We start from the raw sequence: 27441 nt of genomic DNA, 5'->3' as shown, positions 1-27441 counted from the left end.
CGGAGGAGGAGCTAGTCCAACTTCTTGAGCAGCCGAGATATTGAACAACGCACATTTTCTTTTTTTTCCTCACCTGAGATGAGAGGGAAGGTCGATTTGACTCGAATCCTGGACCGGATCTTTCATCCTACACCGGTTAATGAAGCGATGGGAGACGTTTTGCTTTTTTCATTTTGCTAGCCCAGTCGAGGCTCGTCCATGCCCAATCCCAATGGACATTATACCCAATATCTGTCAATAAACAACATGATGTAAGTGTTTGAATATCTATAAATTTTTAGTGAAAATTCAAGTTTGATTTATGAATTTGAGTCCATAGTATTCAATCAATGTTAGGTTTAATAAAGAAAAATTGAAAAAAGTCTCTTTTCATAAAAAAAAAAAAAAAGAAGAAGAAAGATTCAAAATTAAGTTTAGCCACACTTGACATTAATTTTTCTATAATTTTTATTGTTTGCGATGGAGTTTGGATTATATAAGTTAATGTTAGAATGGAGCTTTTAACACCCCTTTTGGATTATATTTCTTCAAATACCTTCAGCTTTATTTATAAAGTAAAAAAGTAAAAACCTGTAAAAACTCATAAATTGAAATGACCCATTTTGCTATAAACTTGATGCTATAAAAGAGTATTTCTTTTAAGTTTTTTAATCTATAAAATGCATAAAAGTCCCAAAATAATTTATTTTTTTATTGTATATTTTCTATCTCTATGACTCTCAAAATTTATAAGGTTCTTAAATATATAGATAAATTAAAATATAAATATAGATTATGAAATGGGGCGCAAAATTTTTTTAAGAGTAATTTGTAATTTCATTTAAAAATTGGTTTTATGAGGAATTTAAAGTGGGTTCGCAAGGCTTACTCTTAATGTCAATAAACTCAACCAAACTCAAGCATTAATTGTGTTAAAAAAATTCGAAGTAAACAACCCATTTGAATTTAATTGAGTTTGGTAAGAATGGATTGGGTCCATTCGATTGGAGTGAGTTTACCCACTCCTAGATCATTATATAAAGTGAGAGAGATAGACAAAGCTTTAATTAATTGTAAAAAGATCATTATGTACTCAAATTAATTACATGAAGATAATTATTCATAAAAGGCCTACTCTTTATATGAAGGCTGACAGACAAGCTGTCAATTGATGAGGTATGAAATGGGAGGCCATGGGCCATAACCCAAAATTTAATGATTTGGGTTGGGTTGTTGGAAAGCTTCAGCCATCTACCCAATTCAATCCAAAATCGAAACACACACACACACACACATTCATATAATTTTAATTCGAAAGAGACTCAGACCAGTGACATTTTTCTTGTCAGTGTCACAGACAACAATTGTGTCGATCATTGGCATACAGTTAGGTGATGATCGATACTGTTGGAATGGTCATCGCTTCATTTGTGTAATGGGATCATAATATGGGATGATAATTGTTAGTCTCTAAAGCTCCTAATTGCTACCAAATATACCAGTTAGTTCAGTGTATAATATAGATTGGATCTTCATCGTCAAAAGATGAAACGTGGTGCTGCCCTGCCACCGGCCTGATGTACATTGGCGACGGATATGCATCAGTGGTGTTAGTACAGTGCATCAACACTTACAGTCGTTTGATGATAAAGATCCAATGTATCCCGAAGCTTTAAATCAAATCGGAAGCTCAATTGCCTAATCGCCTTTTGGTAGATGTACCGTTTTATGGGTCAAGTTCGATCACTCTAAAAATATCTGATCATGATTTACTAACGATGGCAAGGGGACATTTGTTTTTATTGCTTCATAACTTAATTGACTTGATTTTAATCAGTTAAGTAATTAAATCAGATTATTTTTTAATTTAATGAAATTTTTAATCATTAAGCCATTAAATTATTAAGTGGAACTTTTTAGTTAATTTAAAAAGTTCGAGTAAAATGTGATTCTTAAAAGCATCCCTATGTAAATAATTTATTTTCGTCCTTACCCAAATGAACTTATTAATTAGCATTATTATTTATCTCCATAACCTGTGATAATATGGTAGTAAATTATTATTATTATTATTATTATTATTATTATTATTGTTGTTGTTGTTGTTGTTGTTGTTATTTTCTTTTTTCGAATTAACATTATTTATCTTTACAAAATTTTTTGAATATTTTTTATATAATATATTATAAACTACAATAAATTTGATTAATATTTTCTAATGTAAAATATTAAAGGGTGTTATTCACTTGAACATGATATATAATATAATAAAATAATATCTCATTTATGTTCGTTGATATATTTATTATTTATTTAATATTTACGATTTATAGGGGCACAATTGTAAAAAGCTAGTTTAAGGATGGAAGATCCTAGTTTGAACCCCATCGCTCCTCTTATAGAGGCATGCGTGTGCCAGGGGCACGAAAGTGGGGAGATAAGCTCTTTTGAGCTACAGTTTATGCATATTCCTATATTACAAATCTACTCTCAGAAGCTCATGTTTCATTGTCTACTCTCTATACGGACCTCTTATACCAGCTTCAACCAACGTATAAAGATAATTTTCAATTGAAATTGCCGAAACCCCGTGCCAATATTTCATTCCATTTTGGGTGTCTAGCTAATGCTCATTCTATTTTTTAAAAGAATAAGAAGCGCTCTAGTTTTTAGAATTTTAAATTCAAAAAAAATAATTTAACATTTATTATTAGAGATTCAGACAAAAAAAATTACACACACACACACACATATATATATATATATATATATATATATATATACTATTCAGATTCAGACATTTAGTTATATTAAGAATTCATACTAATTCAAATCAATTTATATTTCAAATTGGGAAAAAAAAAAAAGACACAAACGAAGGTAAAACTTAGAACTTTTTGGGCTAAGCCTTTTCTAAGCTAAACCATTCGATTTATTATGGTTTAGTTAGGGCTCGGAGAAACATGGGCTGGTCCTAAAAGCAACTCAACCCAAACCATATATCCATGCTCATGATCATTAATTAAACAAACATTAACGCTCCATGAAACTCGAATCCAAACTTTAAATCTTGAAAAGGCTGCTCACTAACCAATGAAGGTAATTCTTCATCTCATGTTCATCCTTATCACCATGAAACATGATTTATTTACATTTGACCCATCAATTGATAGATTATAGTTATAAAACATTTATTGTTATTAATTTAGTATGATAATAACGACATGTCAAGCGGTAGTTGTAGTTGATTATCCCTTCCCGACATAATTTGATTTGAAATTAAAGACCATTTGCTAAACTACAAAAGTGTGATTGATCTTTCAAATTAGCGTAAAATTAATTATCTAGATCTGAAAGCATGGAATAATGGCGGTGAATTATTTAGATCGTGTGGTTATAACTACTGGGAATATTGATGGAGTATATATTTCATGGTTCGGTGACGGTACACTATATTATTATGTATCCGAGAAATGTTAGTGAGAAATATAAATATCAAAGTTATATTATTATTCTCTCTCAAAAAAAGAAAAAAAAAGTTATTATTATTATTATTATTTTATACGAATGGACTATAAATTTTATAAAAGGAGAATCAAAATTTACAAATTAAAATTCGGGTCCTGATAATAAAGAAGATCCCAACGGCGGTGCAACCCATCAAAAAATGTAAAAAAAAAATTCATATTAGATCAATCAATCGGGTCCAGATTTATATCGCTGTAGCATTTATGGGCGAAACTAAAAGTTTGTACCCGGGGTTACCACTTTCTTGAAGTTTTTTTGGGAAAGTAGAAGGAAAGCACGCGGTGTTGGTAGCTTTAACTGGTAGAGTTTGTATCGTAACATTATTTTGGTAAATAAAGCACAAATTGCCAATTAACCTTATCCTTAGATTACCTTTTTTTTTTTAATTTTATTTAAATAATGTTTGCGAATGTTCGAGATTAATGTTCTACTGAATATGTTTGCTAGTGCAAATAAGATAAGGGTGCCGGAAGATATCCATCTCATCTAGTATATATATAATTTATTTTTTAAATACTATATATTACAATTAAAATTCTATTGATATTTACAATCAAAAAGTAATTAGAACTCTCCTTCATAATGCTAGTATGGTAAAGTCGAAACAACGACCGTCACTTAATATAATGTACAAAACCACATAACTGGAACAACTACTGTTAATACTGAAAGAGAAATTTTTTATTCTATTTTAAGATGGAAAACCAAATAAACCACTATTAAAAAAGGAGTCGAATTATAATAATTGCTGGGACTCGTTGCGAATGGGCTACGAACTCATTGGCTCTAGTATACATATAATTGAAACAACAAAATAATTAATAATTCCATACTAATTATTACATTATATAAAAATGTTTAAAACGTTAACACTGTATACTTAAAAAGAAAAAGAAAAAAGGCTAAAAAAAGGGATGACAAAAGAACAAAACAAGAATAAAATCTCATTGAGATCAAGCGGCCCAAAGAAATGAACAACATAGAAAGTTAAGAAAAGCCCAGCCGTAGGCTAACACACAACGCAAGTAGGGTTTTTAAGATTAGGTTAAGCCTCACGCTCAGTTGCTCTCAGTTTCACTTCAGCCGCAGTGGCTAGGTTTTCTTTTCAGTTCTTTCATTCGTTTCTTTCTCTGCTTCCAAACTCACCCTTCTCTTCTGTAACCACATCTTACTTCGATTCAATTATTCCGATGGCTTTGAATCAGCAATAAGAAAAGGGCCACGTGGGTTTCTTGTAAGTTGCAAGTTTTTGTCATCAGTGGTTTCCAGATTCATCGAGACAAAATGACGACCGTCAACCCCTTTGATCTACTGGGTGACAATGATTTTGAAGACCCAAGTCAACTCGTCGTTGCTGGAGTGGCGAAGCTCGCCGAGAAGCCGAAGAAATCGGCTCCGGCTCAAGCTCAGCCTGCATCCAAGCCGGCTCCGGCCGCTAAGTTCCCCAACAAGCCGCCTCCTCCCGCTCAAGCTGGTGAGCATATTCTATTATCAACTCTATTCCTTTCGTTTCTTCTATTGATTTGATTGTTATTTGGATTTGTATAACTTCGATTATTATACAGCCCTTCTGTTTGTTTGTTTTGCCTGCAAGTGTAAGAAAATTGATGCAAGTGAAAGTTGTTTATTTTTATTATTATTATTATTATTATTATTATTATTATCATCGTCGTCATCATTATCATTATTATTACTACTACTACTATTGTTATTATTATTATTATTATTATTATTTTGGTATCATTTTATGATTCAAAGACAGAGGAATCGACATTACATTAGTCAAGATGAGCGTCACACAACTGTCGCTCTGCTGTCTTTACACTTTAGTAAAATTATGACTTTTTAATCAAATGCAATGACAGCTTCAGGTTGTTATTCAGCAAAACATTTGATTTTTTTATAAGTTGAAAGCTTACTAATTAAGTTCATAACTTTGGGATTTTTTCGGAGTTTTATCATTTTTTCAATTTCTGTTAGTCTAATTCCTGAAATTGTAGAGACATGCTTTGTCCATCATTTTCAACATAAGCAATCTACAAACTTGTTTTTTTGGTTGTTTTAATGTGCATGTTATGTATTTAAATTATTTGTTGATTGGTGGCAAAGAACGGTATGAAGGAAATGGAGTTTTTCAATAGCATCTATGCACTATTGGCTTCCTATTTCAATATTTTTTCCTCTCTACCATATCTAATTATGTGGTGGCCTTCATTAAACAGTGAGGGAGGCTAGGAATGAAGGTGGACGTGGGGGAGGCCGCGGTGGTGGACGTGGCTTTGGACGTGGAGGGGGCCGTGGCTTTGATCGTGATTCAGGCAATAATAACACGTTCGGTGGCAACAATGGGCTTTCTGGAGGATATAGGCCTTCCGAAGAGGGAGAAGGAGGGAATCTCTCAGAAAGACGTGGGTATGGGGCACCCCGTGGTTCTTTCCGTGGTGGTCGCCGAGGTGGTTTTAACGATGGAGAATCTAAAGAGGGAGAACGTCCACGTAGGGTATTTGAACGCCGCAGTGGAACAGGGCGTGGGTTAGTATTAATTTGATTTGAGATGTTCATCTCCAACTGGCTGATAGAGTACTACGATTTTTTTTTTCTTTTTGGGGAGGTAAAATTATTGATTTTATATGGTTTCAGGAATGAGATTAAACGTGATGGGGCTGGTCGTGGTAATTGGGGAACTCCAACTGATGAAATTGCTCAGTGCGTATTATGCCTCTTTTAGCAGTCTAGGATATTAAACAGTTCGAGTTCCTATAGTGGTTGAAATTGTGAATAAGCTTTCTTGTTTACATGTTCCCTCATTTTGCCAATTTTAGGGAGACTGAAGAACCTGTTGCTGAAACTGAGAACACAAATGCTGAGAAGCCTTCTGGAGAGGAAAATGCTGCAGATGCCAACAAGGAGAATCCTGTGGATGAGCAAGAAGAGAAGGAGCCTGAGGAGAAGGTACACTTTTATTTTAGCATTAATGGAATGTTTGTTTGCTTTGGTTTACATTTTTAATAGTTGGCTGCCTAGAAAATCTTTATTTCCTAGAATAACTAAAACAGTTTGGCATTCCCTTGTGCTTATCTTTACTAAAAATAGTAGCTGTTTACAGAACTGTATTCCTAAAAATTCCATCAATATTCTGGTATCTGGACGTGACTTCTGTTGAGGCATGTTTCTAAATCTCATTGCATTTAGTGAGCTTATCGAGTTTAATGCTTGTTGAATTTTCTTGTCACTTGAGTTTCAGTGTTTGCATATTATGTTATGACATTTTTCTGGATTTTCATACGTTGAAAGAGCTCTAAGTATCAAGCTTTCGTCAGTAAAACCTTATAATTTAATACTGACAAATTAATAACCTCTATTATATGGTAATTCTTTCTGTCCTGACTTGGGCCAATGGGCTAAATTAATAAATTCAATAAATAAATAGGATAATAGTTTTTTTGAAAATCGTTATAAAACTATGTGTTCCCATTCTTATCATAAATTAATAATTTGCTAAAATAACAAATATGATTGTTATGATATTTTTTATCAAATAAAATATGATTTTATTGTTACTTATTTTTTCTTGAAATTTAAATATAATTGGATCTCATCTCTAATTTTTCTTATTGCTTCTAGAATTTCTGGGATTGCAAGAATTTTAAGTTTTTTTTGTCATTTTAATTTATATTTAGTGGATTAATTCATTTTTAGTTGATTAGATTGGTAAAATACAATAATTTTTAGTTAATTATAATTTATGTTCAGTGAATTGTATATCCACTCTATAAATTAAAAATTTATTAATTTATCAATTAATATCTCTTTAAGTTAATAGGTATTTTTTATGGTGCCAACATTATTAATTTATAGAGGTTTTACTGTATTTTGTGACCCAATTTAGTACTTTGCCAGCAATTATAATAATTGTATGTGTCAGTTGAGACTGTAAAGGGAAGGACAGTAGAACTAAAATGGCAGTGTGAAATGTGCTTTCAAGTGACCCAAATTATGCGGCACGGTGAAGCTATTTTTTGTTCCATGTTTGGTGTTTCTCATCCCAGTGTGGCTTGTAGGATTTTTTTTTGGTGTTTTGTGTTTCCCCTGTATTTTTCATTTATCCTAATTTTTTAATCTTCTGTTCTTAAAGGAGATGACCCTGGAGGAGTATGAAAAGGTACTTGAAGAGAAGAGGAAAGCTTTGCTTGCCCTAAAGACTGCTGAGGAAAGGAAGGTTGACGTGGACGAAGAGTTCAAGTCCATGCAACCACTTTCAAATAAGAAGAGCAATGATGATGTTTTTATCAAAGTGGTAAGAACCATTAAATTCCCTTTTTATGGTACTTGGCCATGTTTTGCTGGTGCGTTAACCTTTTTCCACCCTTTTTCTCAGGGATCTGAAAAGGACAAACGCAAAGATGCTGCTGATAAGGAAGAGAAAGCCAAGAAGGTCTGCGTCTTTCTCACCTAAACCTAGTTAGAAGATAAACAGTTCTTATGGTTTGCAAAGCTTTCCAAATTTATTTTAAATTAATTAATGATTGCATTAATCATTGATAACTAACACTGATTGCTTTTTTCCTCAGAATATTTCTTCTATGCTTTATTTCTGTCTGAGAGCTGTAGAATTAATGCTTCTTTCTTTGTCTAATGAAGTATACAATTTTATTGTTCAGTTCCTTTGGTCCCACAACTTGAGCTTGTCTACTTATCTGTTGGTAGAAGTTTTAGATAACGCTTTGGTTATTATAACACTTGCGACTTCATAAGTTGCACCCTGTTCTCAAGGCGTTTTCCTGTTATTCATTGCTTCTTGGAAAACTCCTTAACAGTGATTATGAGAAGCTTGGTGTTAATGCTAGCAGACTTGGAGTGTCCAGGGGACTGCATTAGTATAATGACAGTCTTATTAGTTTCAACAATCTTTTCTTGAAAAACTGATCATTTTTATTATTGAAGACTTCTATCATGTTACTCGATGATCTTTCTGTTCATATGTTTAATGTGGTTGTTATTTGAATGTTGTAGTCTGTTAGCATAAACGAGTTCTTGAAGCCTGCTGAAGGAGAGAGGTACTTTAACCCAAGCGGTCGTGGACGTGGACGTGGCCGTGGTTCAAGGGGTGGATATGGTGGTAGCACGTCCAGCAGTGCAGCAGCTCCTAAAATTGAAGACCCTGGACAATTCCCCTCCTTGGGTGGCAAGTGACATATTAAAGAGCAGACCATGGTCCTTCCTTGTTTGGAATCCGTTGTGATGAATTTAAGAGTCAGGTCAAAGGCTATTTAACAGGGAATTGATAATTTCCTGTGAAAAGGAACCATCGTTGATGTTAAAGTCTTTTGAGTGTGAATTTTAGATATTTACCCATGTTTAAGTCTTTGACATTTATGCATACCCTTTTTTTTTTTTTAAATTCCCCTCTTTTTTTCTGCTTTAAGTTAGGGCACATGGGTCATATTTATGTTTTGAACTAAGTAGTGGCATCAGTTTTGGTTTGTACTAGGTTATTAGTCCTTTCAAATTTGAATTTGAATTTTCTTATTTCCTGCATTTTTTTTTTCCCTTTTGATGAAGGCACCGAGTACAAGCTGTTTCTCTTATGAGACAAGATTCACCCTTATGTTCTTTTTCCAGCACAATTGATAGTGAGAATGGTTTGCAATTAAATATTAAATATTTGCTAGGCAGACTGGGCATGTACGATGCTCCCTCCAGTGGTTTCACTTTCTCATTCATTCCTATTAAACTTTCAGGTACCGGGCTTTTTCCACATCATCTTGTTGTATCGCTCTCTCTTCTACTTGGCTTTATCCTCATGTGAATTACACTAATAACCGTGACGGAAGATTGCTGAACTTTCTCCTCTTAACTGATGCGTTATTGAAATATGACAACATAATTTCAGTTATTATAAAAAGGACCACCTTTTGATTAAATCTGTAACAAAGTTTTCGTTAGTAGGGAACTGAACAATATATGATTATGGGGAGACATGCCGATCCCTTCTTTTTTCTCTAGCTTTTCTAAGCTTTAACGCTCCAAAATTCAACGTCCGCTTCTCTGTCTTCTACTCGCGGTCACAGATGCACTCTTTCGGAAACAAAAGGAACCAACGACGGATTTTCTCAATTAAATCCAGAAAATACCGTCAAAGTTGTTGGTGTCGTCATCTCTCAACCCTCACAATCAAAGAGCCGTATGTTAGTATTACCAACCAAAACAAGGTCTCAAACTCCTCGAATGGAAGCAATCAGAAGCCCACCCCTGCCGCATTACCTTTTCAACATCATTTCAATGAAAACATTTCATCAAACAAGATTATCACTAGCCACATCAGGTCTGGTAACTTTGATTCTGCCCTCCGGGTATTCAATAACATGAATGTTAAGACGACAGTTAATTGGAATTCAGTTTTGGCTGGGTTTGCCAAGCAGCGCGGGAAACTTAAGGACGCACAGGAATTGTTTGATAAAATTCCTCAACCAGATGTGGTTTCTTATAACATCATGTTGTCTTGTATATTACTTAATTCTGATGATGTAGTAGCTTCTTTTGATTTCTTTCAGAGATTGCCCATTAAAGATACGGCTTCGTGGAATACGATGATATCAGGTTTTGTTCAGAAGAAGAACATGGCCAAGGCTCGCGATTTGTTTTTGGCAATGCCGGAGAAGAATAGTGTTTCTTGGAGTGCTATGATTTCTGGCTATATTGAATGTGGGCAATTGGATAAAGCTGTAGAGTTGTTTAAAGCTGCACCAGTTAAGAGTGTGGTGGCTTGGACTGCGATGATTAGCGGATATATGAAGTTTGGTAAGGTTGATTTAGCGGAAAAGTTATTTGATGAAATGCCCATGAAGAATTTGGTCACATGGAATGCTATGATCGCAGGTTATGTTGAGAATTCGCGGGCCGAGGATGGTTTGAAGCTGCTTAGAATGATGATAGGACTACGGATTAGGCCTAATGCTTCAAGTTTGAGTAGTGTTTTATTGGGTTGTAGTCATTTGTCATCCTTGCAGTTGGGTAAGCAAGTTCATCAGCTGGTTTGTAAGTCTCCGTTGTGCAAAGATACAACAGCATTGACTCCGCTGATTAGTATGTATTGTAAATGCGGGGATTTAGAAGATGCTTGTAAGTTGTTTCTTGAGATACAACGTAAAGATGTCGTGACTTGGAATGCAATGATTTCGGGTTATGCTCAACATGGAAAAGGTGAAAAGGCTCTGCGTTTGTTTGATAAGATGAAGGATGAGGGAATGAAGCCGGATTCGATCACGTTTGTTGCATTATTGCTAGCTTGCAACCACGCAGGACTGGTAGATCTTGGGATTCAATATTTTGATTCGATGGTGAATGATTATGGAATTGCAGCTAAGCCAGATCACTACACATGTATGGTTGACCTTCTTGGTCGAGCTGGGAAGCTAGTTGAAGCTGTGGACTTGATTAAGAAAATGCCCTTTAAACCACAACCTGCCATTTTCGGGACCCTGTTGAGTGCTTGTAGAGTCCACAAAAGATTGGATCTGGCTGAGTTTGCTGCCATGAATTTGTTTAACCTTAATCCAGCAAATGCAGCTGGTTGTTATGTCCAACTTGCAAATATTTATGCGGCAATGAAAAAATGGGACCATGTCGCTAGGATTAGACTGTCAATGAAAGAAAATAATGTGGTAAAGATGCCTGGATACAGCTGGATCGAGGTGGGAACTGTTGTTCATGAGTTTAGATCAGGTGATAGGGTGCACCCAGAGTTGGTTTCTATTCATGAAAAACTGAAAGAGTTGGAGAAAAAAATGAAGTTGGCGGGGTATGTTCCAGACCTTGAATTTGTGTTACATGCTGTAGGGGAAGAAGTAAAAGAGCAACTTCTGCTGTTTCACAGTGAAAAGCTGGCAATTGCTTTTGGGCTTATCAAAGTACCTTTAGGTACTCCCATTCGAGTGTTCAAAAACTTGAGAGTATGTGGGGATTGCCATCGTGCCACCAAGTACATATCAGCAATAGAAAAAAGAGAAATCATCGTGAGAGATACTACGAGATTTCATCATTTTAAAGATGGGACTTGCTCCTGCGGCGACTACTGGTAAGCTTGCAAACAAGTCTCTTCCTTTTGAATGCTCAATGAGGAAGTTCTCACGTGATTGGCTTTGCCGAGCAGGTAATGTCAGTCAAAAATTCCCAGCACGTGGAACTAGGATGGTGAAAAAGTTTGCACCATTACTTTCTTCATCTTTAAATCCTTTGCAATACTTCTAAAACCGAATAGAAGTTAGCAAATGTTAAATTGGTGCCAACAGTCGGTTAGTAATGTTACTACTGATGTTTGAGCCTGCTGTTGCTGATGTCGATTCAGTGATGAGAAAGGAGAGAAAAGTATTTCGTGCAGCAACAAAGTGGAATACTTCGTGGCATATTATGGGATTAGGGGGTTGCCAGTTAATGATGAAGAGATACACCAGTTGCCATCAAGTATCAGCTCCGATGCATGACACCTGAATGATAAGAAAGAGATCAACTAAATGTGCATTGGATCTTGAATTTCCGCGGCATGATTTTGAGAAGAATGGCAAAGGTCGGCCTTAAGACCGCAAGACGATTGTAAAGTCCGATATGGTGGTTGGAACTTGAAAGCATCAAATTGTGTTACTAGCAACTCACACTAATTTTGACAATATAACAAAGGGAGAACATTACATATGGTATTAGAACCCAGAACCATGTTTCGAATTTCAAAATCCAGTCTCTATCAATTTTTCTGCTCTAACGTAGTCTTTCCGAGCGAGATAATCTAAATATTACGAGTTTATCAAACATAATCCGAGGACAATATCCACTTACATGAAATTAGCAAGTGTTAAAATTGTAAACATTTGCCTTCAAGTCACTTCAGAGATTGGAGAGAGGATCATTCCTGAAGACGGATGGAGATGTCAATGGTAGCATGGAACAAGAAAGAGGAGAACAATTGATATATTAGCTACATCGATGACGAACAATATAAAGAATAGAGGACAGCAAGAAAGATGCCGCTATTCACCAATATTCCTAATTTGTACAAATGTTTTCTTGAAACCCAATACATTTGAAAAGAATGGAAACTTTAGTAAAGTAACGAACAACTGACAAGAAAAGCAAATCATGACAATAAACCTTCATATCAAAGCATATAAGAAGAGAGAACTAGTGTTACATTCCACAAAGAACATTGATAAACATCAGAAATTCACCAACACTAATTCCCTTCTAAGTGGAGCAGCAACCAGATTTCTGGTTGACAGGCTGTCCTCGGATCTGCACTGTTGGCGGCCTAGCATTGTTCGACGCAGGTTGGCTTGCCATCCTGTAAATATCAGAATGATAAGAAAAAGGACAAAGAAAGAGAAAATATTTCCTACAACAACATCTCCCTGAAATCAGAGAATACAATATGAGAAATACTCTCATAATACAACAATATTTCTCATTTTTATTTTATTTTAAATAGGGCAGTGGACTATAAAACCAGTACCTATTCTTGATTGAAGCAGCCATGGCCATGAAAGCCTGTTCGACGTTGGTGGCACTTTTAGCACTTGTTTCCATGAAAGGAATCCCAATTTCATCCGCAAATGCCTTAACAAAGAAAACATGAAAAATTACCATTATGATGCGTAAGAAATCAATTTTGAATAAACATGCAAACTAAACCAAACTACTAGTATTTACCTTGGCTGTCTCATAGGACACAACTTTGTTCGCTGTGAGATCACACTTGTTACCAACTAAAAGCTTGTTCACATTTTCACTTGCATATCGGTCAATTTCATTCAACCATTGCTTTACATTGTTGAAGCTCTCTTGATCTGTGACATCATAAACAACCTGAGGAAAAACCACCAGCATGAGGCCAACTTTTATGAGTAGCTAGCAAGTGAAGGAGAAAACGAGTTATAGAAATTATAATGCTTACAATGATGCCATGAGCCCCACGATAGTAGCTGCTGGTTATTGTCCTAAAACGCTCTTGGCCAGCAGTGTCCCACTGTTTGTCCAGGAAAAGGCATCAAAACAATCAGATAGAAACAAAATCTAAAAATATGCTATACATTATTACGAAAGTTCTTCATATATCAAACAAGGGGAAATAAAGAAAAATGCAAGACATAGGATTATCTAAAAGAAAATGCATTGTCAATTATTTTAAAAGAAGAAGACACTTATGCTCAAGAAAGAGGAAATTGTTTTGAATAAATCATCTGAAACTTAAAGAGCATTGTGATAAGAATTTTAAGATAACTACAACCCTTCCAGCCGTCTATCTTAATTACACCCAACTCAGTTCGAAACACAATTGTTGAACTTAGAAATTTCAGTAGAACTGGAATGCGGCCAACCCATAAGCCTAACAACCATTTAGCTCCTAATAATTAAACAGATATAAAATGGCAACTCACAATTTGGAGCTTAATGGTTTTGCCATCTTGTTCCACAGTGCGGATTTTCTGCATATGCAATGAGATTAAAGATTAATTCCCGTATTTACATAGAATTTAACAAATCAAGGCCAAAAATCAAAACCATATAAACAGATTACTCACAAAGTCAACTCCAATGGTGCTAATGTAGCTTTCCAGATAAGAATCATCCTGGTTTACAAAACAGAATGAACCGACATTAACAAGCAATTAATCTGTTAAGTGAAAAACACAAAGCCATGAGAAATCTTTCCAATTAATACGTTGTAACGAGCTGGTAGCATCAATCCCTGTTTCATTTTATATTTTACTTTTGTAATTGTGCTAGAGTTATAGCAGTGCAAGATTTTGAAATTCAATTAAAATAATAGGAGCTAAAACAACAGTGCACAAGAACTTACAGCAAACCTCAAAAGTAGACACGATTTGCCAACACCAGAATCGCCTATGAGCAAAAGCTTAAACAAATAATCGCTGCAAATACACATAAGTAAATCAATCACACACATAATATGCCCCAAATTCAACTAGTTAATTATCAAATAACGGTACGCGGTAAATCTATAAGAGTAATAAAAGCAGCCAATAGATACTTGGTTGTCTATATTTTAACAAATTTCTGTAAAATCTTAGGTAAATTCGCAAACAGCTCCAAATAATTCCTCTACAGGTATTTTAAAATGATATAATTGCTTATACACAATAAATCATCAAAATATGAGAACAAAGCGAAACGACACGGGATCTGAGACCAAATCAACAAGATCTGAATCAACAATCGTATCACCTCCACACAAATTCATTAACCGCCAAATAAAAGCAAAAAACAAAAAAACACTAAATCCAAAACAATAAATAGAATGATAACTAAATAAACGAAACAAACTATACGGAAAATTCACTACAGATCCAGACGAATTACAACAAACTTAATCTAAAATCTCACTATTCGTTATTCATGGTCGTGTCGTGCGTTGGATCGAATGAATCACAGAAGCTTCGACGAGATGATGAGAAATTTTAATTTCCGGCAAGAAAAATTGATCGCAAATGAAAACTGCTTCGCCGTAGGGAGAGATGATGGAGATTTTAAAAAGAGGAGAGAAACTGGAGAAATTGACACAGAGCGTGTTTAAAAAGGATGCGGAGGTGTTTTCCATTTAATTTATATTTTTTTATTATCTAAGAATCGTGAAAGGAATTGTGTTTCGTGTGGCGTGACGTGGCAACAGGAACCAGATGACGCCACGTGTTGCGCCCATCTAGTTGAATGACGAAATTGGGCATTTGCATTTTCTTTTCCGTTTATTCCCCAACCAATTTCTGCTTTCTTTAAAGCTTCTATTTTGCTTCAGACCAGAGGCTACCAACCTTACAAAGTGCGTCTAATACGTGTATTTTAAAAGGTTAAACATATAAAACTTCTGGTAGTGCACGAATGGTGATGGTACGATTTGGAATCAAAACTGTGATAACTGACGAGGACTCCTTTGACTGCAATAATATTATATTATTACTGTGCTCTCCAATCTCAACCGAACTAGTTTCTAATGTGACATAATTATATGTTGTCATCTTATCATTTCAATGGTAGTAATTTGTAATGTACATTACACATTAGTTATTAGTTAAGAAATAAATTTTGTATCAATTTTTTTTTTTTGTCTGAACCACGAGATAGTCCTGAGTAGGCCTCAACTGTGGAAGCTACCTTTAAGCTCGTACTATAACCTAGACTAATCATCGCTCGCATCGGGTCGGCCCGTAAGGGGTCAAGTACTGGCCAAAATGGTGGCTTCATACGAGAACGGGACTTGAACCCCTAATTAGGAGTGGGCAAACCCAATCCAACCCAATTGACCCAACCCAACACAATCCAATCCAATTTAATTTTAACGGGTTAAGTTGATTATTATGGGTTAATTGAGTCAATTTTTTAGAACCCAATCAATAATTAGGTTGGGTTGGGTCAACTATGATGAACTCATGTAACCCAACCCACATAAATAGTAATAATAATAAGATAATTTTCAATTGCAAAATCCTAAAAATTGAAACGGTTAATTTATATTTTAATTCTTTTATAAAAGAAATTATTTTGTTCTTGTATCTACTCCTCTAAACTCTAATTCCAAAACTAATGAAGGTACTTTTCTGTTTTGTTCATTCTATATTTTTTTAGTTTTCTTTATCAAATACTAGATAGTGAATAGAATTTTCATAATATAATATTTTTATATTTGATTTCAATAAGTTTTATTTCAACTTTCATATCTTTTTCTTTATTTATTTTTTAATGTTAATTTGACTTCAAATCTTCAACCCAATCAATCCAACCAAATCCAACCCGATAATTTAAGGGTTGGGTTGGATTTAGTTGAACATGTTTATTTAATTGGGTTGGGTTTAGTTTATCTCAACCCATTCAATAATGTGTTGGGTTGAGTTTTTGTAAATTCTATCCAACCCAACCCATGCCCACCCCTACCCCTTACCTCTTTTAAGGAGTGAGAGTGAGATTTTGTATAAACTCTTAAGTGTAGCATTACACTATTAAATCTCTTTCCTTCGTTTCTTTTCTTTTTCCTTATTTGAATTCTTTCAGTTTGTGTAAAGATAGTTATATATGTTTTTCTATTTATGTTGTTTGTGTGCGTGTGTGTATCATGGTGTGATTTTCTTTTAGACTAGAGATTATTGTGAAGGTTTCATTGTGATAATTATGGATCATTATAAAAAAAATCTATCACAATATCAATTGTAAGAACCAAATGTGTTAAAAAGGAGAATGTTTTGAAAGAGTCGATGAGACATAATTTATATCTCAAATCGAATATTGTGAACGACATTTGTTTGTAGAGATATTCTTCGTAAAGATATCTCTGTTCCACTAACTTTTTTCTCAATCTTCAATGTAAAAATTCAATGATTTGACCCATTGGTTATTATAACAAATTATAAATGGATTTTATAGTATTTTTTAGGGATGTAAAAAAGGGTTTGGGCCCAAGTATGGCAATGCTCAAGCCTAGCTTGGATATGTTTTTTCAACACCCGGTCCAAGTTTTTTAATATGGATTCTTAAGTCTAGATTTTATATTTTATAATATTATAAATGTATATTTTTAATTTATTTTATAATTTTATAATTTTTAAATTTATTTTAATGAAATTGGACATAAAAATATGAATTTTAAATGTTTAAGATTTTAAAATATGTAATTGATGGGTCAAACAAATATAATTACTTAAAATAAGATTATATTTTATAATTTTTTTATAAAATCTGGATTCTAGCCAGACCTCGAGCTTATCAAGTAATGACCAAGATCGGTCTGGCCTCATATATACCCGGGCCCATCCTCAGATCAGGTATTACCCATCTAGCATCGCCTGGGTACGATCCAGGTTTGGATCGGACGGGTATTTTTTACCCCTTAGTATTTTTACATTTATTGCTATAATGTGTTTGTTTTAATGAATTTAAATTTTAATGTGTTAAAAAAATATTAAAATCAATTGTTATGATAAAAGAAGATTGAATTTCACATCTCTTTAAAAAAAATAAATATATTTATTTTGTTTAAGAATTGGAGATGAGTGATATTCACAAATATCATTTAATCTTCACTAGTACAAAAATGTATGTAATTTTTTTTTCATTATTTATTTTATTTTCAGGTTTTGTTTACCATAATTCACAGCCTTATTGAAAAATAATATATTATTATCTTTTAAGTCTTTAAGACATATAATTTAAAAAGTATAAGTGATAGTTTAGTTCTTATATTTTAAGTTAATCTTTCATTTGGCCCTTATATATTTGAAAAGTATGTCAAGATGCTCTTGTCCTCATTTATTTATTTATTAGAAATAACACATTAATCTGGAAAAAAACATTTAAAAAGCTGAGAAAATATAGTTAGTGTTTGGGGAATAAAATAAGGTGATCATGATCGCCTCAAGATAAAAAATGAGCAAATGGTTGATAGGCTACTAGGAGAAAATTCTGGTGACCTTGAGCAGACTACTTGACTAGGTAGTAATCTTAATGACCAAGAGCAGAACACCTTAACCAGGCGGTAATCTTGATGACCAAGAGCAGAACAACTTGACCAGATTGTAATCTTAATGACCATGAGCAGAACACCTCGACCAGGTGGCATTCCTTGAGGCTATGAGCACCAGTTGGTAATTCTTGAGGATATGAGCAGATAACTCAACCAGAATACCATGAGAAGACCATAACCAAGTCAATTGTTCCAAAAACCTCAACCAACCACAAATTGTCAAGCTCTTTCCAAAAATTCAGCCATAACGACTATGCATTAAATCCAGCTACTATATATGCAGCTCAATAACTACTCTGTAATGGGCGCATTAACTCATAGTTAAAGTGGCGCATTAAATCCAGCAACGCCAACACATTGAAGATGGTATGATAATCTCGGATGCTTATAAAAGTATTGAAAAGTTCAGAGAATGAAAAACTCTCCTAAACAATTTTGATTCTTTTATTATATTTATATGAGATTATTTTATTCATAAAAACTAGAAATAACATTTTTTTCCGTAAACCAATAAATTGACTTGGGCATCGGAGGGTTCACGCAGGAAAAACTTTCGTCGCCTCTTATCATTCTTTGTGATTTCAAGTGTTTACAAGTGATCTGTTAGTGATCGTAAGCCGCTTCCCCAACAAATAAATTTAATGTTAGTGCAAAAGTCTAGTATTAAGTCGCTAACCGACTTAACCGGATTTCAGCATCAACAGTTAGTATGCTTGGCCACTTTAGTTTTCAAAAATTGTAGATAACAAAGGTTTAATAGAGATAAGCAATATATTAACCAACCAGTGGATATATAAGTAATATATTAACTATCCAATGGATTTCAACGATTTCTTATACTTATCCAATATCATTATCTTCTTTGTAAGAAGCAAGGCATCAATTCCACAAATCACTTGTTCAATCAATAACGAAACCAATTTGATGGCTAATATGATATTCTTTTATTTGAGAAATTTTATAATATATCATAATAATCATGTCAGTTATACAATAAGTAGATAATAATATAATATATGTGCATTTATTTTTTAAAATTAATATGCAATTGGTGGTTACATTAAATTTAATTATACATGTTATATATGTATTAATTAATTGTATTACTTCTGATATATTCTATAATTTCTCCTTTATATGGATAAAATCCACTTGAATAACTTTTAATTTTAATGGTTGATTAGTTGCTTCACCTCTACTAATGATTATTAAACTTGCCTTAAGCTACAAGAAATACGGTGAATACAAGTATAGGACAAAACTACGTTACAGACTCTGTATGTAACAGCTCAATAGAAAATTAGTCTTGTATCAGCTAAGTTCCAACAACTTTTCCTCTCTCCTGCAACGCGTGGATGCTCCTCATTTGCTGCGTTACATACAGAATCTGTAACGTAGCAAGGTCCGTCAAGTATAATGAATTTCATGCGACTTTGTTAGTTGGTTGCTGAAGGGTATTTTTGTCACCTCCTGGGCCACAGTGAAAATATTCAGGCTTTCGCAATTTGTGGCGGAGGACGGAGGCAGGAAGCTGGGTGTTTCCTCACGTGTAAATATGCATGAAGTACCACGGAGCCCTTTTTTTTTTTTTTGGAAAGGAGTACCACGGAGCCCTTGAAAGCGCGTTTGACACGAACTCACCAGACGGGACCACACAAAACCGATCGCTTTGATTCACGTTTTGTTTTGATTTGTTCGGTGTTTGCATAATTTTCAAACAATCTCATTAGAGGCGCGTGCCGTAAGAATCTTTTATCAAAGCGGTCAGAAATGACAGCTAAAGTTTTAAAAGAGTCCTAGAATCAAGACCGTACAGTTTCCAAAGGATGAAGAAAACTTCGCTTTTGCCGCTGATCGGGTCCAAATGGCCCGACCAACCAGGACGCCGAAATATGAAATAACATTTTTTAAATAATAATAATATTATTAAGAATAATTTATGCTAACCTCTTACCGATATTTTTGTTAGAAAAATTATGATCACGACATACAGCGAATTACGGTTAATAATTTTTTTCAAATGATATAGTATAAGTTAAGTCATATAGTATAAGTCAATCCAGTAATTTTTTTTTCCAAATGATATAGTATATATATTTTTTTCAATCCAGTACTTTAATTGTGCATCTCTTCATTTATGTGAAATTATTAAATATAATTATTTTTTTAAGTGTCGATCAATTGGTAGGAAATGCTCTCTATATCTAAAATGAGTTTGTATCTAATATTTAGTAGGTAAAATTTCTTATTTCCATCTGAACTTAAAAGAAAAAAAAATCACAATTTATGAAAATTTGTCAACAAATAAAAAAAATTATTTCTGCATCGCCTTTATTTTGTCATATGCACATCTAATCACCACAAAATTTTAACATATATTTTGCACAAATTTTGTTTTTAGACTTATATCAATTAACCACTTTGACACTAAAAATAATCATTTTATCCCTAAATGAATTAAAAAACTATTATATACTATAAAATTTTTAAAAATAAAAAAATATAATTATAAGGATACCCCTAAATTCAATAAAATAAATAAATCTCAAAATCTAAGATGATATTTTTTAAATGAAATTATAATTATAAAAAATAACAACTTGTAATTATATTTTTATTTAATTTTTGTAATTAAATTAAGTATAAGGAAGTTTACAAAAATTAACATGAAGAGAAAAGTTCCGAATAATTATTGTAAACTTTCCTATAATTAATATTAAGAAACTTCACCGTACAAATTAACTGAAATTATGATTATAAAAATTAATATGATAATTTTTAAATGAATTTATAATTATAAAAAATTAAAATATAATTTTAAAATGAAATTATAATTATAAAAAATTAAAATATAATTTTAAAATGAAATTATAATTATAAAAAATTAAAATATAATTTTAAAATGAAATTATAATTATAAAAAATTAACATATTGGATTTAAGATTTATTTCTTTTATTAAAATAAGGAGATATTCTTACAGTTATAGTCTTTTCATTTTCTAAAATTTTGTAAAATAAAATGATCTCTTAATTCCATTTAGGGATAAAATGATTATTTTTTAACGTTAAAGTGGTTGATTAATATAAATTTAAAAATAAATGTGGTGCAAAGTACATGTCAAAATTTAATAGTAATAAGATATACATAAAACAAAAAAATGTGGTGTAAAAATAATTTCTCAAAAAAATGAATAACAGTAACAGTCAATTGAGTAGAATCTCTTAAAAAGCAAATAGTGTTAATTTGTTTTAATTTTTTGTTTACAATAGTTCTATAGTTTTCAAGTAATATATTAAAAAAAAGATTTTAGAGAAAATAAAATGACAATTGCTGTTGCTCTGCTGGACGCTAAAATTCTCTAATTTATGAAACAACTTATTTAATAAATAAATGGCTGGGTTTATGCTTAATTTTCAGACGAGGGCTTTTTAAAGATTAATAACTGAGGGTATGGGTTTGTTGGTTGGCGTTGATCCGAAAAAGAAGGTGCATTAAACGCTCTCAAGACAGGCAAAACAAGTAAAAATGCTGAGATCAACTAACAGTTCGCGAGTGGCGGAACGGTTGATTATCGACTCAACACCGTCGCCATCTCATAACGAGCGAGCGAACACGGACACAGACCAGCAATTACCAACATACGATCCACGATCAGACGTGGCCAAGAAAGAGCGGTCTCGTATCAGATTCGCCGAAAACGCTATCCACGCAATCCCTCTCCTTCTCGTTTTCTGCGCCGTGGTCCTCTGGTTCTTCTCGAAACCCGGTACGATTCAAATCGCAATTCTATTAATTTTATCATTTTTTTCTTTTCTTTTCTTTTATTTTTTTATTTTAAAAAAATGAAAAATCATTATCTTTACTTATATTGTATATATGAATGTTGAATCGATGAAGGGATTGAATCGCTGGCACAATCAAGGCTCTGATGATTAGTATTGACAAATGATAGACTTTCATCCAACAAAAGAGGCTGTGCATTGAAGACCATGCGAGATTAAAGAAAATGAATCGAGGTCACCATTTTAATTTTATATAGCAAATTAATATTATTTATGTGTATTTTTTAAAAGTTGAAATCTATTTATGAATTTATCAATGTATTGGTTGATCCGTGTAGTTATTACCTATCACTTCTATTCTTTGACAATAGTTTCATTGAATTAAATTGTAGAAAGAAAGAATCCTTCTACACCTGCAGATAATACTTGCTTAAATGTGGTTACAAGCTTTTTGTGAAGAGAGGTTTCTCAATTCTTTACAAATTCATTCATGTTAGCAGCTCTTTTATAAATGGTTTGATTTTTTAAAGTGACTCGAGCTTTTATAGACTCATATCGTAGAGTGTAGGTATTAATGTATTAGCAGCAGTGATAATGATGAAGTATACAAGACTGCATACAAGTAAAAATGATGAATGGGTAGTCTTTATACATTGGAATAGAATATATACATCTATATATATTTCAAGGTCGTGGAGGATTCTGCCGCTATGATGATTGATGAATGTGCAGGTCTTGTACTTTTATGCCTTGTGTTAGAGGCTCACATTCAAAATTTGTGTGTTCCAATACGGGCCCTAGCCTAAGTAGTTTTGGTACGATAATATTGTTTCGCACAGAACACACAATTGGGTTTTCCCATTGCAAAAGCGATCCTACGAGATTTGCACGTATGGTCATTGGAAAGATACGGGGCCATCTTTCACTTTCATATGATCTGAAAGCTTCTTCCGCAAATGCAGGTCCAGACTTGGTTGAATTTGCGAGCTTTTTGGCAAGAACTACTGCATCTTCCAGGGCACAACAAGCACCTTGCCCAAGATTTGGAGTCATGGGGTGCCATGCATCTCCGACCAGTACAACTTTACCTCTTGAAGCTGGAGGGCTTGTTGCTGGCCACAGCCAGCGATCTACGAGGGGAGTTCTGATGATTGTGTCATCTGGTGTAAGATCTATGTTGTTCAATAGCTCTGCCGGCCAGTTCCTTACTAGATCTTTAGCTTGCTTCTTTAATGCAACCGGATCAGTAATTTTTGGGCCTGCGTAGGACATTCTATCAGTTGGTTATCTCATTTTATAATGTTTCCTAGATTTAAGCTGAACTAACAATCTATCAGTCACAGATAAGGACAGCATTAGGTTTTACAAGAGGCAACTTGTTAATTCTTTGCACTATAAAAGCGCATCCAAATATGCTTAAGCATAACAAGAGCAAGGTAACCTGGTGTGGGGTTGTTGTGGCAGATGAACCAGTAAACCTTTGTAGGAGAAACAGGAACATATCCGGCACGGACTCCTCTTCCATAGATGTAATTAAGCTTTGGTTCAAATGGCTGTCCGTTCGGATAATATCCAAGCCCTCTATAAGCACAATGCCCCACATATTTAGGCTCAGAAAATCCTATCCACTTAGCTATTGGAGACCGAATTCCATCACAGCCAATAACAATCTGCAGACAGATTATGTTTAGACACCAAAACTCAGATAATATCATCATTGAGCCAACAAATTGAACAACAATCAAGTGGTCAAGGCTAACAATGAAATTGAAAATGCATAAAATAACTAACATTTGCATATATTCGAGTCCCGTTCACCAGTTCCAAAATAGTTACCCCGTTCCCACTAGTTTCTATCTTTGCCAGCTCAGAAGAAAACTGGACAGACTCTGGTGGCAGCTGATTGGCAAGGGTCTCCAGAAGAATTCTCCTCTCCACAGCGCGGACCTCTTGGCTGCAATGTCTTGTAATTACTAACTTCTGGGAAAAATTCAAAACTTACAACACGACTGACTTGCCAACAAAAGAGGAAAATCTACCTTGCATCCTCATCTTTGAACCCGAAGGAGCGCAGCTCTCTTCCATCTTCTGACTTTACTGCCATCCTGCACAGCTGATCACAGGCACACGTTCAGGGAGGAGTTACAACTCAAAAAGGCTTGCATGTATCAAATAACGCCATTACAGACTACAAACCAACCATACAAAGTTTTACTTGTATGATGAAATCACACATAATTTATCCTTCAGGGGAAATTGAGAACACTTAAACATCCGGAGTTTAATAAAATTTGTTCAATGACGTACATACATACAAAAAAAAAAAAAAAAGGTGAAGATCTTATGTCCAAGAATTAACACATTTTTATGAGAAAGTGATTGAGCAAGGAACACAAGATATACCCTTTAATTTCAAGGAACTGGCTCCTGAGATCACTTCCGACTCCAAGTGCGTCCAATACCGACCAACCATTCTTGAAAAGAGTAAGAGAGGTTCCTCCTGTTCGAAGTGAATCTGCTTGCTCAATCACCAATGACCCAATCCCCAGCCTAATAAATCCAAATTTTAAAATTAGTTAGAAACAACTCCTAGCTTTAAAAGGTTTCTGAGGTTGCATTAAGAGGACCCAACTCTCAAGGAAAGGTGTTATGAACAGGAAGAAGGAATCCTCACAGAATTAGCTCAATTATTTATGTAGACGCTTTAAAGGGCTCCGGCTTAATTTTAAGTATCTGACCTCTGTAGAGACACTGCAGTAGCTAGCCCAGCAATCCCGGCGCCCACAATGACAATATCCTCCTTCCTGACATCAGCTTCAGCTTTGGCGATTGATAGACGAATGGCTTTGCTTCTGCTTCTAGTTCTTGTTTGAAAACAAAACCCAGAAGAGCTCTGTGGACAGTGAAATGATCTACTATGAAGATAATGTAAAGAGGATGGTAAAAAGGAAGAGTTCAAGCAGAGAGGAGCCATTGCTGCTGCTCAGTGATTGTTATCAAAAGTTTTGTGATTGATGGTATACGAAATGAGCACGTCGGCTATGGGAACAAGTGGCTGGTGGAAATATAAAAGGTTAATGTTCAACCAAATTCTCAATTTTCTCCTCCTCAAAAAAGGAAGAAGAATTTCTCAATTTTCCCCGAGAAAAGAGAGTTTAATGGGTTTCCCATTTCTTTGGGCTATGGGCCTGAAGCATGAAATGGCCTGCACACAAGTGGGATTCTTCTAGTAAGACAAGTCTGGTTGGAAATGCACTCATCAAATTTCGTTCTCATCTCCCGATTAAAACCTGTGTATTGCTTTATTTATTTATTTTTTCTATACATTTATTGTCATACGTGTCTTTCAATTAATTATGAAGGGGGCAAATTTTAATTCATCCTTCAGATAAAATAATAATCTTCAATTTATTCTTCAAAAATCTTAAAATTTCAATTTATTCTATTTTCGTTCGGAAGAGAAGAATAAAAAGGTCCCGTTGATGATTTTTTTTTCATCTTCTTAACAGTAAATAAGGATAAATTAATATTTTCACACTTTTGAGGGATAAATTGAACACTACCATTTCAGTTGAGGTAAATTAATGTTTATTCTTATAAAAAATATTTATACACACAGCACATGAACAAACAAATAGCAATACCTTTGGAGCACCCACAACTTTCTCTTTTTTTTTTTATCATCAGACAAACATAACTTTTGTCCGTGAGTGTATTACTAGTACCTGCATTGCATATATAAATAAAAAATGCTGATATTTAAATATCAATAAAAATAATAATAAATTGTTTATACTACAGTACTACCAATAGGGATGACAAAGCTCTTCATGGAAATGGGGATCTTCGGGGATTTTCCCTATTCATAGACGGTATGGAAACTATTTTATACCTAATTTTTTATTTAGGGATGGGACAAGAATAATTTTTTACCCAACTTTTTATTAGGAAAAATGACATGAATGAGGCGGAATCCACATCCCTCCCTATTTATCCATTTTAAATTTAAATTTTAAAAATTATTAGTGAATAAATAATAAAATCTGAATTGTAAAATATTCAATGTTGATATAAATAACAAATATCAAAATATTTATATTAATAAGGTTTTGGGCCTAGTTGACTAGTTGTAATCTTAAATTTCTATTCAAGACATTTAAAAGGCTGGACAAGATTATGTTGGCGCAAATTTGTTTTTAATTATAATATTTGTTAAATATTTTAAACTTTTATCTAATAAGATAAAAGTCAAAGAAAAATCGTAAAACTTAATTTCTAATTTTTGATAGCAGCTAGCAACCGTCTTAACTCTATTTTTATTTAAATATAATTAAATTAAAATTAAAAACTAAAAACGTATTAGTTTATTTGGGAATTGAGGACTCTAAAAAATCTCCTTTTATTATTTAAGAAGGGGATGATGATACTTTCAAGTAATTATAACGGGGACAAGAAGAATATGGGGATATATGTAAAATATCATGAATGAGTACGAAGATGCCGGTCCCCTCCCCTCACTCCCCATTGTCATCCTTAACTACCATAGCACACTGGGCGACATCATTACTTGCACTACAATAATATTGTTTTTGTCATGGTGGTATTTTGGGGTGGCCAGATATCATTTATTTTCAATAAATATTTTTTCTAGGTAAATTTAATAATATTTGGTATGTGTCGGCCATTGCATTGATACGGCACCCACCCTTATCGTCTGCAAAATCCCGGGTCCCTGGTGGCACCCCCTGCTGCCTTTGTACAATTCAAATCGGGCCGCGATGCGAGACTCGCAACTTCATTAATGTCTTGATGAATTGCACATGCTAGGTCATGTAGCGAACCCTTGTGCAATACTTTTGGCATTTTGAGCAAGATGTCGTTACTGCTACGAGATTTTTGGTATAAACAAATGATATATTGAAACTTCAATTTGTTATGATTCAAGTGGGTAAAATCATTTGGTAGCTCCCATAATAATTGGAAACCGTTGGTGGTTTAACAAACCCTTTTACTCCTTGACTACGCTTATTTAAACGAGAATACAATATATTTTTTGGAAAAAAAGTTATATAATTAAACAACTGATATTATATTTGGATATATAATATATCATTTTAAAACTCACAACAAGAAAAATATAATAGTTCTAATCACGTTGGAATGTCTCTTGCAATTTTACTGGTTACCACCACTTAATAAAGCTTAAGCCTTTTTTTCCCCCAAAAAATGTAATTATATATGTCTAAATTGAACAAATTTGCCACATTTGTTTAGATGAAAGATATCGTATATAACAGAGGGTGTGTTTGGAATTGAAGTTATGTAGTTGTAGCTTAAAAGTTACAGTATTAAAATATTTGATAAACACTAACTGCTGTAGTTTAGAAAATATATTAATATGATTTTTCACTTGTTTAATAAAAAATTTATTATATTTTTAATAATTTTATTAAAATTATTATTTTAATTTTATATTTATTACATCTTATTAATTTTTATTTTATAATTATAATTTTTTTCATAATAATTATAACTTAAAAATTATAACAGCTCAATTTCAAACGCACAAATTCGCGGGATCAAGACCAAGGCGGTTGTTTGCTGCATTGATAACACCGTAACGGTGAACACA

At 33.5% G+C, this 27441-nt stretch overlaps 4 protein-coding genes and 1 long non-coding RNA gene across 9 annotated transcripts; 3 read left to right on the top strand and 2 right to left on the bottom strand.

Annotated features, from left to right (window-relative positions):
• The first annotated feature begins 4529 nt into the window (after nucleotides 1-4529).
• On the top strand, nucleotides 4530-9115 carry LOC102609479 (RGG repeats nuclear RNA binding protein A). Of its 2 annotated transcripts, XM_006477049.4 has the most exons (7): nucleotides 4535-4981; nucleotides 5730-6039; nucleotides 6148-6213; nucleotides 6330-6459; nucleotides 7643-7804; nucleotides 7886-7942; nucleotides 8521-9045. In XM_006477049.4, the coding sequence occupies exons 1-7, from the start codon at nucleotides 4792-4794 to the stop codon at nucleotides 8698-8700; spliced, it is 1095 nt and encodes a 364-aa protein (XP_006477112.2). In that variant the 5' UTR covers nucleotides 4535-4791; the 3' UTR covers nucleotides 8701-9045. The 2 variants fall into 2 exon arrangements, with proteins under 2 accessions (XP_006477113.2, XP_006477112.2); XM_006477050.4 differs by lacking the exon at nucleotides 6148-6213 and having other exon boundaries at nucleotides 4530-4981; nucleotides 8521-9115.
• On the top strand, nucleotides 8994-12209 carry LOC102608906 (pentatricopeptide repeat-containing protein At4g16835, mitochondrial). Of its 3 annotated transcripts, none has more exons than XM_052437334.1 (3): nucleotides 8994-9140; nucleotides 9249-10308; nucleotides 10387-12209. In XM_052437334.1, the coding sequence occupies exons 2-3, from the start codon at nucleotides 9579-9581 to the stop codon at nucleotides 11586-11588; spliced, it is 1932 nt and encodes a 643-aa protein (XP_052293294.1). In that variant the 5' UTR covers nucleotides 8994-9140; nucleotides 9249-9578; the 3' UTR covers nucleotides 11589-12209. The 3 variants fall into 3 exon arrangements, with proteins under 3 accessions (XP_052293294.1, XP_052293293.1, XP_052293292.1); XM_052437333.1 differs by having other exon boundaries at nucleotides 9249-11584; nucleotides 11660-12209; XM_052437332.1 differs by having other exon boundaries at nucleotides 9249-12209.
• Nucleotides 12210-12454: 245 nt separating this feature from the next.
• LOC102609189 (GTP-binding protein YPTM2) lies at nucleotides 12455-15109 on the bottom strand. Its single transcript, XM_006477048.4, has 8 exons — nucleotides 14902-15109; nucleotides 14357-14429; nucleotides 14079-14126; nucleotides 13935-13982; nucleotides 13451-13522; nucleotides 13207-13362; nucleotides 13010-13113; nucleotides 12455-12841 (listed from the first exon to the last, which is right to left on the bottom strand). Exons 1-8 carry the CDS (start codon nucleotides 14913-14915, stop codon nucleotides 12745-12747), a joined length of 612 nt encoding a protein of 203 aa, XP_006477111.1. The 5' UTR covers nucleotides 14916-15109; the 3' UTR covers nucleotides 12455-12744.
• Nucleotides 15110-21295: 6186 nt separating this feature from the next.
• On the top strand, nucleotides 21296-22244 carry LOC102608715 (uncharacterized). Its single transcript, XR_370506.4, has 2 exons — nucleotides 21296-21793; nucleotides 21925-22244. It is a non-coding gene; the product is annotated as an uncharacterized LOC102608715 (long non-coding RNA).
• Nucleotides 22245-22438: 194 nt separating this feature from the next.
• On the bottom strand, nucleotides 22439-24924 carry LOC102608038 (monooxygenase 2). Of its 2 annotated transcripts, none has more exons than XM_006477044.4 (6): nucleotides 24548-24924; nucleotides 24213-24359; nucleotides 23849-23914; nucleotides 23601-23763; nucleotides 23251-23479; nucleotides 22439-23068 (listed from the first exon to the last, which is right to left on the bottom strand). In XM_006477044.4, the coding sequence occupies exons 1-6, from the start codon at nucleotides 24781-24783 to the stop codon at nucleotides 22518-22520; spliced, it is 1392 nt and encodes a 463-aa protein (XP_006477107.2). In that variant the 5' UTR covers nucleotides 24784-24924; the 3' UTR covers nucleotides 22439-22517. The 2 variants fall into 2 exon arrangements, with proteins under 2 accessions (XP_006477107.2, XP_006477109.2); XM_006477046.4 differs by having other exon boundaries at nucleotides 23849-23922; nucleotides 24484-24630.
• Between the last annotated feature and the right edge of the window lie 2517 nt (nucleotides 24925-27441).

The sequence above is a fragment of the Citrus sinensis genome, chromosome 3, assembly GCF_022201045.2.
Source record: "Citrus sinensis cultivar Valencia sweet orange chromosome 3, DVS_A1.0, whole genome shotgun sequence".
Taxonomy (NCBI): domain Eukaryota; kingdom Viridiplantae; phylum Streptophyta; class Magnoliopsida; order Sapindales; family Rutaceae; genus Citrus; species Citrus sinensis.
This window is presented reverse-complemented; position numbering and strand designations above follow the sequence as displayed.